Source organism: Lynx canadensis, chromosome B4 (genome assembly GCF_007474595.2).
Source record: "Lynx canadensis isolate LIC74 chromosome B4, mLynCan4.pri.v2, whole genome shotgun sequence".
Classification (NCBI taxonomy): domain Eukaryota; kingdom Metazoa; phylum Chordata; class Mammalia; order Carnivora; family Felidae; genus Lynx; species Lynx canadensis.
In genome coordinates, this window is record NC_044309.1 from 23,598,466 (window position 1) to 23,613,098 (window position 14,633).

The 14,633-nt window shown below is 37.3% G+C and overlaps 1 protein-coding gene across 1 annotated transcript in view; it reads left to right on the forward strand.

The window, feature by feature from the left end:
- Window positions 1-14,633, forward strand: part of GPR158 (G protein-coupled receptor 158) — a 425,314-nt gene that overhangs the window by 395,210 nt on the left and 15,471 nt on the right. Inside the window, 1 exon segment of the mRNA XM_030322366.1 lies at window positions 1,573-1,811. Coding sequence (XP_030178226.1) covers window positions 1,573-1,811 — 239 coding nt within the window.

A 14,633-nucleotide genomic window follows, 5' to 3' on the forward strand; every position in this document is an offset into this window, starting at 1 on the left:
GTATAAGACATCTAGGCTATTTTAAGTGTGTATGTTTCATTTCTGGACTTAAAATGATTTTTGTGAAGAATTCATAGGAATACTTCATAAAAATTTTATAAAGAATGAGATGAAGGACAGAATAGAAATTTGGGAAAAAAAAATTATTTTTGCCTTTTGGAAATTGATTGTGGATACCCCCATAGTATCATGAACCATTCATGGTAGTTTATTTTAAGTCACAATTTTGTGACATAAAATTTCAGAATGAGAGTGGGGAGTTAAAATCAGCTAAGAATATTCTGGGGATAAAGTTAAAGAAATGGGTAAACGGAAGGACCTGTACAGTAACTTTGGATTTTGCCTTCACACAATAACTAGAAATGGAATAGTTCTTAGATATAACTTAACCCAGTAGTTCTCAACTCTAGCTATTCATTTGAATTGCATACATAGAAAAAATATTATTTATTTATTTATTTATTTATTTATTTATGTATTTTAGTTTTTTTTAATATGAAATTTATTGTCAAATTGGTTTCCACTCAACACCCAGTGCTCATCCCAACAAGTGTGCTCCTCAGTACCCATCACCCACTTTCCCCTCTCCCCCACCCCCCGTCAACCCTCAGTTTGTTCTCTGTATTTAAGAGTCTCTTACAGTTTGCCTCCCTCCCTCTCTGTTTTTAAATTTCCCCCTCCCGCTCCCCCATGGTCTTGTGTTAAGTTTCTCCAGATCCATTTCTTATATGCCATCCCAATCCTCTTCTTTAATATGGTGATCTTAATTCAGTTACCCTATTTAAATACCTCTCTCATTGTTTTCATTTTTATTTCATTATTATTTTTGGTAATGTAATGAAATAATTATAGAGAGAGGTCATTTAGAATAATTTTCAGAAAATAACTTTTGTAACATTCTACTGTTAAAAAAAACTGGTTTAAGGAAATTTTTGACTTAGTATAATATTGTAAAACCCAACTACTTACTTCCAGGACTATTTTTGAGCCCTTAGAAACCCTGTGTGAGCAATGTTTCCCTATGGATCTTTTTTTTTAAGATCTTGAGTATTTTCCTTGAAATATTAATACATACTCAAAGGAATTCCATCCTTTGCAAATCTGTTGACTCACTGGCATCTAATGTAGGATATCTGTTTTGCTATTGAAAGATTAAAAACTAGAATGAGGGGCGCCTGGGTGGCGCAGTCGGTTAAGCGTCCGACTTCAGCCAGGTCACGATCTCGCGGTCCGTGAGTTCGAGCCCCGCGTCGGGCTCTGGGCTGATGGCTCGGAGCCTGGAGCCTGTTTCCGATTCTGTGTCTCCCTCTCTCTCTGCCCCTCGCCCGTTCATGCTCTGTCTCTCTCTGTCCCAAAAATAAATAAACGTTGAAAAAAAAAATTAAAAAAAAAAAAACTAGAATGAAATTAAGTGAAAATATAAGCAATAATGTTTTTGAGGTTTTTTCATGTTAAAACTGCATAAGTAGGGTGTGGGTGGGTTTAAATTTCACCTAGAAAAATAAAATATTGTGGAGTTTTACTTTCTGACTATTAAGCTTGCCTTCACATTTTGATGTTTTGTTTTTCCAGGGTTTTGAAAGTGTTTCTTTCACGAACAGCCCAACGGATTCCGTATATGACTGGTGGACGGGTCATGAGGATGCTGGCAGTAATGCTCCTGGTAGTATTTTGGTTTCTTGTTGGCTGGACTTCATCTGTTTGCCAGAATTTGGAGAGGCAGATTTCACTTATTGGCCAAGGGCAAACATCTGATCACCTCATCTTCAACATGTGCCTCACTGAGCGCTGGGATTACATGACAGCAGTTGGTATGTGGTCACTTGTTTGTGCGCTTGCCTTGTCCTTTTTCCAGTGGCATTAAAATAGACTTCTGTAGAAGCCTTACCACTCCCCTTTACCAAACTGAAAGTAATTTCACCTGATATGGTTTTGGTAAAGCAATATTATGAAAAGGACAATAATGACATGTGGAATGCAAACTTTTTCTGAGTTCCCATTCTTTTTTTCATAGTTACGTAGCTTTGTAGTTTTGTTGAGAAAATGCAATTGAGGAAATTAGGAAGGAGAAATGCAGCAAATAAAGGCAACTTCTTTGCACAGAGAGTTTCTATTTTCCACCTTCTCACTGTATTCCCATTAGATTAACAGTAGCTGTTCCCTTGATTTATTTCTTTAGTTGGGAAAAAAAAAGGAGACATGCTGAAATTTTTTATATAGGTTTGGTCCTGTGATATATCAGACTAAGGATCCAGGGTACTCCTTGTGTAGAGATTTTCCTTGCAAAATGATTAATTAATCTATCTTTCATCTGCAGACAGTTTATTAGGAATTCTCTGGAGGTCCAGTATTACACAAAAATGAAGCCATGCTTTTTAGGGATTAGTGAGAGTTTGATGACTTAGAAACTAGAGAACTCGGGAGAATCACATAAAGGCTTAGGCCAGAAACACAGGTTTCTCTGGCATCTTGGTTTTTTGAAAAATGAGGAAGAGAAATCAGCAGGAATTTTTCTGCTGTTAACATTAGGCTATTTTAAGCTAGGCCTCTAAAGATACAAAAAATAATGAAAACGAATTTTTATTATTTTGTTGTCATTCCCCTCAGTAAACCACAGGACAAATCTTAATTTTATTTGGCAGATGTAAAAAATAAACACATGAGGGGCGCCTGGGTGGCGCAGTCGGTTAAGCGTCCGACTTCAGCCAGGTCACGATCTCGCGGTCCGTGAGTTCGAGCCCCGCGTCGGGCTCTGGGCTGATGGCTCAGAGCCTGGAGCCTGTTTCCGATTCTGTGTCTCCCTCTCTCTCTGCCCCTCCCCCGTTCATGCTCTGTCTCTCTCTGTCCCAAAAATAAAATAAACGTTGAAAAAAAAAATTAAAAAAAAAATAAATAAACACATGAGTTTAATTCCTATTTTCTGTCTCCCCAGACTTGGAGATTGTTGGTTGAATATTCACATTTAGTATTTTGTCAGAAGTTAATTAATAAAATATGTATTTAGTTTATAATTTAAATGTAATAATATTTTTCTGGGCAAGACATTTTAGAAATTTTCTGGGCCTGATATCTGTATGAATAAAGCAATGTGGGTATATAAAAGAATGGTTATATTGATAATATGTAAAGCCAATCATCATTATTTTGATTAATATCAAAATAGAGATCGAAAATTATAATTAGATCCGTATCAGTATATATCAATGTCAGAAGATAAAGCGTAGAACTAATCTGATTCTGACTTTCATATGGATATGAAAATTTAAAAAGTTATATAGATATAAGATTTCTATTCAACATAAATCTCTGACATTATTTTATATTGTTCAATCCAAGTTAACCAAACTAGGAAAAATCATTTCCCCATATTACTGTGAAGAAAAGCGCACTATATTTCTTTTCTGTTTTATAATACTCAAAATACATCATTGTAGGGAATAAACAAGCAGAAAGCATGGCCTATTTACCTAGCCTTTTTTTTGTATTTTGTACATCTTGGTTTTGAGATGTATTCAAGGCCTTTTAAAAATTTCTTTTACACTTTAAAGAAAATCATATTTATGATATCTGATGTCTATATAGAGTGAATAAGAATATATAGCTGACAGCAATCTGTAATTTATTTTCCATAAACTTTGTTATATATAAGTAAATTTTCATACAATAAATAAGACCCACTGGGTATCTATAATTTCTCTGATACTGTGTTGAACTTTTTGCAGGAGATATAAAATGAATAAAACCCTTATTCCTCTCACCAAATAGCTTACTATTAGTTTGTATAAATAAATGGAAATTGTTAAAAGTTATTAAAAACAAAATTATGTGGTGAAGACTCTTGTTACAATAGTAGTTCAACAAAGGAGGACAACAGTCTGTACCAGAACCCAGGAATCTTCATAAAAGAGAAGTTCTTTGAGCCATGAGTAATATTTAGGTTATTGTAAAGTGGTGCAGAGAACATTCCCTTTGATAGGAGTAATGGTGAAGGTGGATGGAAATTGTATGAAACATGAAGGAAGTGCCCAACTAGAAAAGAAGATTATGTTGGAATACATTGTGACTAATACTGGATATGTAAGTTTATTGTGAGTCTTGAAAACCTGTTATATGAATTTGGAGAACCAGGAATGTGATGTGATGATGAATCCATAAAGTCAATCTAGATTGCCTTCAGGAGAGAGATATGTATAAATATCTCCTAAAGGCATATATAGATATACACAGATAGATTATGAATAATACATATAGATATAGATGATATAGATATAGATATAGGTGATATAGATATATCTCCTAAAGGTATATATAGATATATATAGATGTACCAAATTCAGGGGTTTTGATTCTACCTAATCATTAGATGGAGAAAGAGCAGTGGCTCTCAAAAGTATGCTCTCAAAACCAATGGCAGCAACAGCACCTGGGAACCTGTTAGAAATGCACATTCTTGGGCCCATTTACAGACTTGCTTGTCAGACCCTGGAATAGTGGGGCCCAAAAATGAACAAATCAGGAGACTATAGATGCTGGAGAGGATGTGGAGAAACAGGAACCCTCTTGCACTGTCAGTGGGAATGCAAATTGGTGCAGCCACTCTGGAAAACAGTGTGGAGGTTCCTCAAAAAATTAAAAATAGACCTACCCTATGACCCAGCAATAGCACTGCTAGGAATTTACCCAAGGGACACAGGAGTACTGATGCATAGGGGCACTTGTACCCCAATGTTTAGAGCAGCACTCTCAACAATAGCCAAATTATGGAAAGAGCCTAAATGTCCATCAGCTGATGAATGGATAAAGAAATTGTGGTTTATATACACGATGGAGTACTACGTGGCAATGAGAAAGAATGAAATATGGCCCTTTGTAGCAACATGGATGGAACTGGAGAGTGTGATGCTAAGTGAAATAAGTCATACAGAGAAAGACAGATACCATATGTTTTCACTCTTACGTGGATCCTGAGAAACTTACAGAAACCCATGGGGGAGGGGAAGGAAAAAAAAAGAGGTTAGAGTGGGAGAGAGCCAAAGCATAAGAGACTCTTAAAAACTGAGAACAAACTGAGGGTTGATGGGGGGTGGGAGGGAGGGGAGAGTGGGTGATGGGTATTAAGGAGGGCACCTTTTGGGATGAGCACTGGGTGTTGTATGGAAACCAATTTGACAATAAACTTCATATATTGAAAAAAAAAAAAAAAAGAATAGCGGGGCCCAGCAGTCTGTGTTTCACAAGCCTTCTAGGTAATTTGGATGCTATTCTAAAGTGTAGAACTACTGACTCCAAAGAAGTAATCAGATGAACATACTAAAACACATGTCACTTATCTCAGCTGTGTTCTGGGCATTCCATAATACTGTTTCCCTGATCAATCATTAGAACATTGTTTGCAGTGATTATTTCAAGTCTTATATTGTACTCCCTCTTTGTACCTTCAAACTTCTTTTCTGTTAGATGCCTCCTCCTTGAAAAAAGTAAGTAGGAGCAATTAGACATCAGTTGTTTCCAAATCTTACCTACATATCTATAGATCTTCCTGTATTTCTATCCATTCTTATTTTTTCTTCTTATCACCTAAAGTAACCCCTCATCCAACATTAACCCCCTTATCTCCAGTGACCTCTCTCACTTTATATCACTTTCCTGTCTTCTGATACTCCCCTACCTCCCAAATCATTCATTAAAAGATTCCCTTCTGGGGCACCTGGGTGGCTCAGTCAGTTAAGCGTCCAACTCTTGATTTTGCCTCAGGTCATGACTTAATAGCCCTGCATCAGACTCGGTGCTGAGCATGGACCCTGCTTGGTATTCTCTCCCCGTCTCTCTCTCTGCCCCTCCCCCACTCACGTACACACACGCACATTCTCTCTTTCTCAAAATAATCTTAAAAAAAAAAAAAAGAATTCCATTCTGACCACAGCGTTCTCTCAGGCTATTTAACCGCTCCCTCTGCGATAGTTCTTTAGATTCATGGGCTGTTTTTATTGTACTTTCCTGCCACTAGACTCTGCTTTCCTCCAGAGAGACAGCTTACCTGGTGGCAAACTTTTCCGCTAGCAAGGATGAAACTATGGAAAAAGTAGACATTTTTTAAAGACAGTAATTCTGGATACCACCAGAGAAGGGGATACACAGAAAGCCAGGAGGACCCTGCGCTCACTTTCCTGAGGACTGCGGGGTAGGGAGTACAAGAAAAAAATACAGATCCATAGCTGCTGCTGGAAATGCATTTCTTTGGATGATAAGCAGGTCTCGGTGAAGGTGAGGAGAGAGACGCTAAGAGGAGAGATTATGATTGGAAGATCTGGGGCATGGCTTTAGCAGTGAGATAAAAGTAGCAAGACTTGAGAGGCAGGCATTAGTGAAACTAGTACTCCCACAGATGTTAAATGGTAGCATTAGGGTCTCAGAAAATAAAAGACTAGTGACAGGGTGCAGAGACCATGAGATGAGAGGAAGTCAAATGGTGGTGGTGTTTGTTTTGTTATCTTCAGGCATTGTTTTGTTCCTACAAACTACTGGAACACCATAGTTTCAAAAACTCCAGCAACACGTTTCTCTAAAGGAAAGTCAAGACACATAGTTTCACAACAGGAACAAATATTTGAAATTAGGACTGTCTTAAAAAATCAGCGACATGTGGTTGCTGTGATTTTTTTTCACACTACCCTACAGCAGTTCCATTTATTTATCTTTCATGCATCTTTGATTTTCCTTTCTAGTGCATGTAGCACTAGATATTCTGTATTTAACCTCTTTTAATTTAGTGTTTTCTAATGTGCAGCAGATGCTTCTTTGCAGTTCTCTTTATATATTTCTATAAGTAGCGTGTTTGCCCTTAGATTTTTTTTATACTCAGACTGTTATTCAAGAGTAAATTCTTATATCTTCAGTCAGCCAAGAGGAAACCTGTACTGAAAGCTAAATTATTCCATTTCCTAAATGGAAATGTTTCTATATAAGGGACAGGCTGTGGAGAAGCAATAGATAGGTTTTACCTGGAGGTTGTGGAAAATTTTCGTCAAGAAGCTCTGTACACTTACATCAATGTCAGGAGTCAATTTAGACAAAAAAGAGAAAGTAATAGTTGATATATTTATAAACATGCATTCTGGGTTAGCTTTCCCTGTCAAAAAGGATTTAATTTTTAAAAATACAAAATAGGGAACCATTTGAAAGAGTGCAGTACTAGTCTTCCCACTGAAGTAGAACTCTAGGTGGAAATATGGGTCATACATCTAAAGAATTTGCCCACTGCATAGGGCATCTCCAGAACTGCTCAGACAGGTGATTTCCCTGCCACAAGGGTTTCAGACAGAGGAAACAGGTGTAGAGACTGCTTGCGAAATCTCCAAACCTCTATGAGACTCAGTTTCTTCTTTGAGTTTCTTTGTTTGAAAACATAGAAAGGGGAAAATGATGACTTTCAGAATCCCGTTGTTATTTATATCTATTTATAATTCTTAATAATCATGTTTGTCCTATACAAAAAAAAAATGTGAGGTCAGCTTTCATGAAAAACAAATAAAGGTGTGGGGCACTTGGCTGGCTCAGTCGGTAAAGCATGTGACTCTTAATTTCAGGGTGGGGATTTTGAGCCCCACGTTGGGCAAAGAGATTACTGAAGATAAATTAAATCAAAAATAAATAAAATAGAAGTGTAAACATTGCAACTATAAAAGACAGGTGAACATGGGGCAATGTGAGGGTGTTTTCCAGGCCCAGAAGTCTGGGAGCTTTTTAGTGATTTATTTTATGTTTTATTTTTTATTTTTGTTAACTTACATCCAAATTAGTTAGCATATAGTGCAACAATGATTTCAGGAGTAGATTCCTTAGTGCTCCTTACCCATTTAGCTCATCCCCCCCTCTCACAACCCCTCCAGTAACCCTAGTGATTTTTTTTTTAATCTGGTGGAAAATGAATTTCAAAATGTGAATGTTCCAGAATACTTCTGGATCAGACTAGCTGCCATACCTCTTTGGAGATCATCTATAATGATAATAAAAAATACTATAAAACTTATACTATTTATCATCCTGTGACTCACCCCTTTGAATTTTCTGAGTATGTTTCAATACATTATCTACAGCTCATATGCTTACATCTGCCCATCCCTCCTTTCTCTCCCAGCCCGGTAGCTATAATACTCCCCAGCAACATCAACTGGATTGTTCTCACTATATCCCTGACACCTAACAAAGTATTTGTCAGCTCTTGATAAATATTTGCTGAAAGAATAAAGAATGAGCTCAGCTCCCTTTATCTTGTAATATTTTCTATGGTCAGGATTAGAACAGTGTGAGGAAACATGATAAAGCTAAAAATCCAGCAGTTACACAATGGTCCCCACATTCCCTTAATGGTATGTTCAAATTTGGGAGGTATTTTTGAGCAAGTTATGCAAACTAAATTGACAGCCCTGAGCCCTTTTTATAAAATTCTACCTCTGACTTGTCCAACAGTCAAAATAAGAGATTGGTACAAATTTGGCATGGCAAAACAAAATTATATATATTTTTAAACATTACATAATTCACTTACAAATACTGAAGTAGAATAAAACTGATATGCTATTGATAAAAAATTTTTATTACTCCACTCTTCTATGTAAAGGATAAGGGAGTTGGGACTGAGAAACATTGTTCTAAATTAATGGAGGCAGCAAATAAATATCCTAAAAATGTTGGTAGTAGGATTCTCAGATTTTTTTTTTTCTAAATCTATTTGCCCTATTTAGTAAGTTGCTAGTTGTGCCTCGTCAAGATTTTGCACAATAGCAACTAAATTTTTCATGGCTAAAAAGTTAAAACTCTTTTACCCTATGAGTTTCCTAATCTGTTGGTACAAACTAACACATGAGTAGAATTAACTTCTCATGCCTGAATTATCTTTATAAGGTCACCTCTAGAGTAAGGAAGACCATACTTTTTCACCTGGATTTAGTGCTGGCAGGCAGAGTCCTCCAATATGGGGCTTCCAAGTTTGGAATACATAATTTCTTTAATTTTTTTTATTTTTAAATTTTTTAATGTTTATTTATTTTTGTGAGAGGGAGACAGAGAGACAGAGTGCGAGCAGGTAAGGGGCAGAGAGAGAGGGAGACACAAAATCTGAAGCAGGTTCTAGGCATTGAGCTCTCAGCACAGAGCCCAATGCAGAGCTTGAGCTTACAAACCATGAGATGGTGACCTGAGCTGAAGTCGGATACCCAACCAACTGAGCCACCCAGGCACCCCATGGAATACATAAATTTAATAGAGGTGGTGATATAGTGGAGTTCATTCTTTCATTGCTTAGCAGTCAGTATCTGACTACACATTCAGAACATAGACTGAAGATAAACAGTACCAATGACCAAAACAAATTAGAATAAGTGAGCAGACATATACCTTACCTATAAGAAACAAGGCTGCAAAAGGGTGACCGATAGATGGTAATGTCACGGACATGTGGAACTTCTATTCCATGGCTAAATCTCAGCATCAAGCTTTAGTTCAGATCTAGGCAAGCACTGAAATGTTTCCTTGGTTTCTTCTAGAAGTTAGGTGATGATAATCTAATGTGATTTAAAAGAGATGTAATTGAGAATAAAGCTATTTTGCCGCCTTCCTTAATCAAGCACAAGAATATATACAAAAAAAATATATCCAGGTTTCTGTTTACCTTCTGTTATTCTCTGTATCTTTCTATATCACTGTTATGGCTTAACTCTTCTCAACCACATTTATATGATTTAATAACTATTCCCTGATAAAGACTCTTTTATAAATTAAGATCTTTGTCCATGTCTTCATAGTTGTGAAAAGTCCACCAGTGCATGAGGTATCTTGTGGTTTTGGAAACTTCTTAGAGCTTGGCATCCCTTGCTGTATCTTTTATTCACCAAGTTTGAAAGAAAGACATAGAGAAAAACCTAAGCAATAATCAAACAGGCATGTTGAGCTTGGGTTCCCATTTCATTTGGGAATTTTTAAATATTTGGTGGTTCTAAAGTAGTCCCAATATTCATTATTCCACTGTTCAAAAGTTCTAATTCATTTCCATGAATTCCACATGGAATGTTTTCACTACAGGAAACACAATCTTTACTCTCTTCTTCACTGACATCCTCTTCTTTTTCTCTTCCTTCCTAGTATGATATCTTAAACACACAAAACAATGTGTCCAGTCATTTAGTTAGTCATATGCCAATGTTTAGAAGGAACCAAGAAGAATACAGTAACTCTCTTACTGAGTTATATAGGGAAATTCTAAAATAATCACTGTTTCTGAGGATGTAAATACTTAATTACCGTAGAAGATTAGTCTATCTTATGACAGGTGAAATGTGATATAAACACCATTTAATGAGTGTGGGAGAAAATAGATTAGACTTCCTCTTCATCTGACTTAGATTAATGTTCATGATGTAGGTTCATTTACATACATCTTCTTTTAGTCTAATGTACCATATGTCTTCATCCACACTGCATCACTTGTTACCACTTTAAAAATGTATTTTTAATTTTCAATCAAAGGATAAAAGCCTGACCACAGAGACAATTTATTTGCCTTGGCTTGGGCTGCATTGCTAGAAACTCACACATGCTTTTGGAGGGTCTTGCTTGACTGTTTTTAGAAAGAGTGAAGTGGGGGGTATTTTCTTGTTTATCTGTATACCACGTCTTCTGAAAAGTCTGTTACATCTTTGAGGAGTATTTACTTATATGATGCTACAGGGCTAACAGGACAAATTATTTTCTATCTTAATTTTATCCTTACAGTGCTACTTTTCTTTTTGGAAATTTAGGAGATTTGAGGTTAGGGCTGGGGATTCTCTTGGGACAGCTCCTAAAGGCCAGGGAGCAAGAGTATCTAAGATATCGGTGGTGGTCATAATTTCTTCTCAGGGGTTTCAGCTCCCAGGGAGCCCTGGAACTTTCAAGGGAGGAAGCAACATTAAAAAGGAAAAAAAAAGGCTGTCTTTAGTTGCTTGAACAGAATATCCTATAGATTAAACTCAGTTGTCAAGAAGATTTTGGCAGATCTTTTCCTTGTATTGAGAGGACTATCACAGTTTAAATAACAAGCTGTTAATCCCTATGGACTGCAAGCTTCCCTGTATTCTTACAGCTCAACCCATTCCGATCTCTGCAGTAATCATGAAGAGCCTGGTACCACCATTTCCTCTGAGATTAGAATATGTAGGAGTAGAAAGGTTGGTGGGTTTTTCAGTTTCAACTCACTGAGACCCATTCCCCAAAGTAGTGGAAACTGTGGGATAAATTAAATAAGAAAAAGACCTTTAGGCCAAGAAAAAGGCAGATTTGTAATGACCATGTGAGTCTCCCACTCAGTGGTCAAGTAATGTCCTGAGCCAAGCCTAACTCAGCAAAATTGTCTTCAAAAGATTTTATAAGCTAGAAATTGAACAAGGAACTTAATTTCTTTAACTTCCAGAAGAGATAATGGCACTGTAAGTATAAAACTAAGGTATAAATTATTTTATACTCTTTCCCCTTTAACATCATATAAAAAACTACATCTCAAAGAAGTAAAATAATTTTCACAAAGATAGAATATAAACAGAAATATAGCCCCCCCCCACACACAATCATCCTAAAACCACTCAAGCTAGCCCTTAAAAAAGTATGTGCGAATATAGGGATGTAGCCCAAACAAAGGTAAATAATTGTCGATGCTGTCAGTCTTTAAAAAAGGTTGACAATTTTAAACATAGTTTTTAAATTGTTTTAATGTTTTATTTATTTTTGAGAGAGAGAGAGAGAGAGAGAGAGAGCATAAGCAGGGAGGGGCAGAGAGAGAGGGAGGCACAGAATCTGAAGCAGGCTCCAGGCTCTGAGCCTGAAACAGGGGACACAGGGCTCGAACTACCACCCCCAACCATGAGATCATGACCTGAGCTGAGGGCAGAAGCCTAACCGACTGAGCCACCCAGGTGCCTCTAAATGTAGTTCTTAAAGGTAACACATAATCCTGACTGCAGCTCCCTCTTCAAACAACACACATGTAAATGACAGGGAGAGGGAAATGGAAGAAACACTACTAGAAGACACAACTTGCTGTCCTGACATTGACCCTCTGTCTTGTGACATTGACCCTGTGCCCTGAAAGTTCCCCAATCTTATCTTATCTTTATGAGCTCTTCCTACGTTCATGATCTTTAATGTGTGTCCATAGACTCTGGAGCTTCTAAATTTCACTAAATTTCTATCACCCCATATCAAACCTTAAGAACTTTAAATGTACGTGCCAGAGACAGAGGGGGTGAAATATATGCCTTCTCTAACTTTCCCACTCAAGATGCAGTAGAGATGGTGAAAAACTTGATCCAAGTTCTAGAGATGTATGAAAGGAAGCAATAAAGAAAAGCCAACCTGCAAATGTGTGACCATTCACAGCAGTGCTTGCCTTGGAGAACTCCTTAGCAGTGAGTGTAAGAGAGGAATAATCAAATCACTACATAGTTCATATGATTAAAAATCGTATTCCTTAGTATTACAACACAGTATCTGTGATCCAAGCTTGAAACTGGGACATTCAACATTTTGCCCAGCCTGCAATAAAGCCTTCATACATGTAGATAATGTACAAAAGGCATTTAGTACAGTGCCTGGCTCATTCAACAGATGTTAGCTACAAAGTCAGACTCAGGGGACAAAAAGTAATTCCGAACGGAATTACTAGCTTTTCCTAATTAGCATACTAATTATTTAAAGTGCAAACAATTGTTGCTTGGGAAAATATTTGTTTTCTTCAATAAGATGAAAAAAAATATTTCCCAAGGTTTTGTCTATGCCTCTGTTAATAATAGAGCAAAGAATAGAGTTAGTAAGAGCATCCTCATCTCAGCCCAAGGATGTCATTTAGAGAACACTGGTCAGGAACTAAGGAGCCTGTGTTCCAGGACCTACTTTGCTGTGACCACAGGGATGGCAACAGGGATACAACAGGTTTCTCCACAGGCATGTTCTGCAGCCCAGCGCTGCCCATCCCTGTGGCTCACTGTTTCCAGAGAGCCGAGGAGGGAGCAGACATTCCTGCCTCCACTGTCCTCCTTGTGAAACGTACTGCAGCACCCACATTCTACTGCTTCACTCTCTGTCCCAAAGCTCAATAAAGGGACTTCAGGCAAGCAGAATCACAGCAGTTCACCAACCACCCATCTTTGCAGCCACATACACACTCCAAACAGCACCCCCAGACTCCATGGTCTAATAAAGTCACTTCTAGCTTTAAAATTCTATCAAGAGTATCATCCTCATTGTTTTCAGCATTGTGACTCTCGCAACTGTTCTTATTTTAAAAAGAAAAGGCAACTAAGCCTCCCAAATATCAAGGCTCCCGTATGCCAGTTGAGGCCTAGAACACTGGAACTTGAGTTACTCTCAAGCATTATTGAAGTTGTTTTCATACTTCATGATAACTTCTGTGCTGCCTACCATGTTATTGCATGCACAAAACCAGAAAACTTTGAAAGTGAAGGACTTAGAGGAAAACAGAGGAGGACATTAAAAGAAATACTTAGAGGGGCACCTGGGTGGCTCAGTCGATGAAGCTTCTGATTCTTGATTTCGGCTCAGGTCACGATCTCAAGGTTCGTGAGCCTGCATCAGGCTCTGCGGTGACAGCGCAGAGCGAGCTTGGGATTCTGTCTCTCCCTCTTTCTCTGCCCCTCCCCCACTTGCGTATACTTCCTTGCTCTCTCTCTCTCTCTCTCTCTCTCAAAAATAAATAAGCATTTAAAAAATTCTTTAAAAAAACAGAAATTCTTGGAAAATTCAACCTAAATGTGTCATTTATATATTTACTTGTGCCACATAAAAATAATCTTAAAGGGGCTAAGAAGCATAAAATGTTACTAAGACAAAAATGCCTTTGCAGCACAGCAAAGCAGGGAACCACAGCTTGAGAGACATTTGTACTCTGAAGTTGTTTTCCTCTCAGCCATCGTGGGTGTTCTGAGATCACAGAGCCCAGGCGTCTTCAGTGTCAAAGAACTGATACTAATTCTCACTTTGCTTGACCCAGCCCTTTGGAAAGATAACTTGAAATCGCTTTCACTATCATATATAAATTTTTTAAAGGCTATGGTAGCTCACTTTCAAACTGGTATCCCTTATAGATTAAAAAGCAAAATACCTCAGTTTTCTGAAAGCTCCACTTGGGTCTTTGAATATAAATGCAATTCCCTCTCTAACTGTACTCATGCCTCCCATCAAAATCATTTAACAGCAGAAATTATTTTCTAAAGCAGAAGCACAACACATATTTCAACTCCCACGTAATAACACTGCAAAATTTGGTAACATCTGCATATTTTCTTTCCTAATTGCAGTGTTAGTTTGAAGTTAATTATATGAAACTGATTTTTTTTCCCAAGCACAACTTTTATATATCACATTTAGTTTAATTGGTACTTTGAATAATAAATTGTTTTTCAGCCAGAGCATATTGTTTGATATTGCTAATGAAATGATTTTAATGTTAAGCTTAGCTGTTGGGAGGAATCTTATTTTATCTCTTATTTTTAAATATAATTATACATTACAGCACCCTAATTAACCTGTTTTCCTTTTTTTAATCCTCAAGATAACATTATGTAAAAAGACTGCAACAAGTGGCA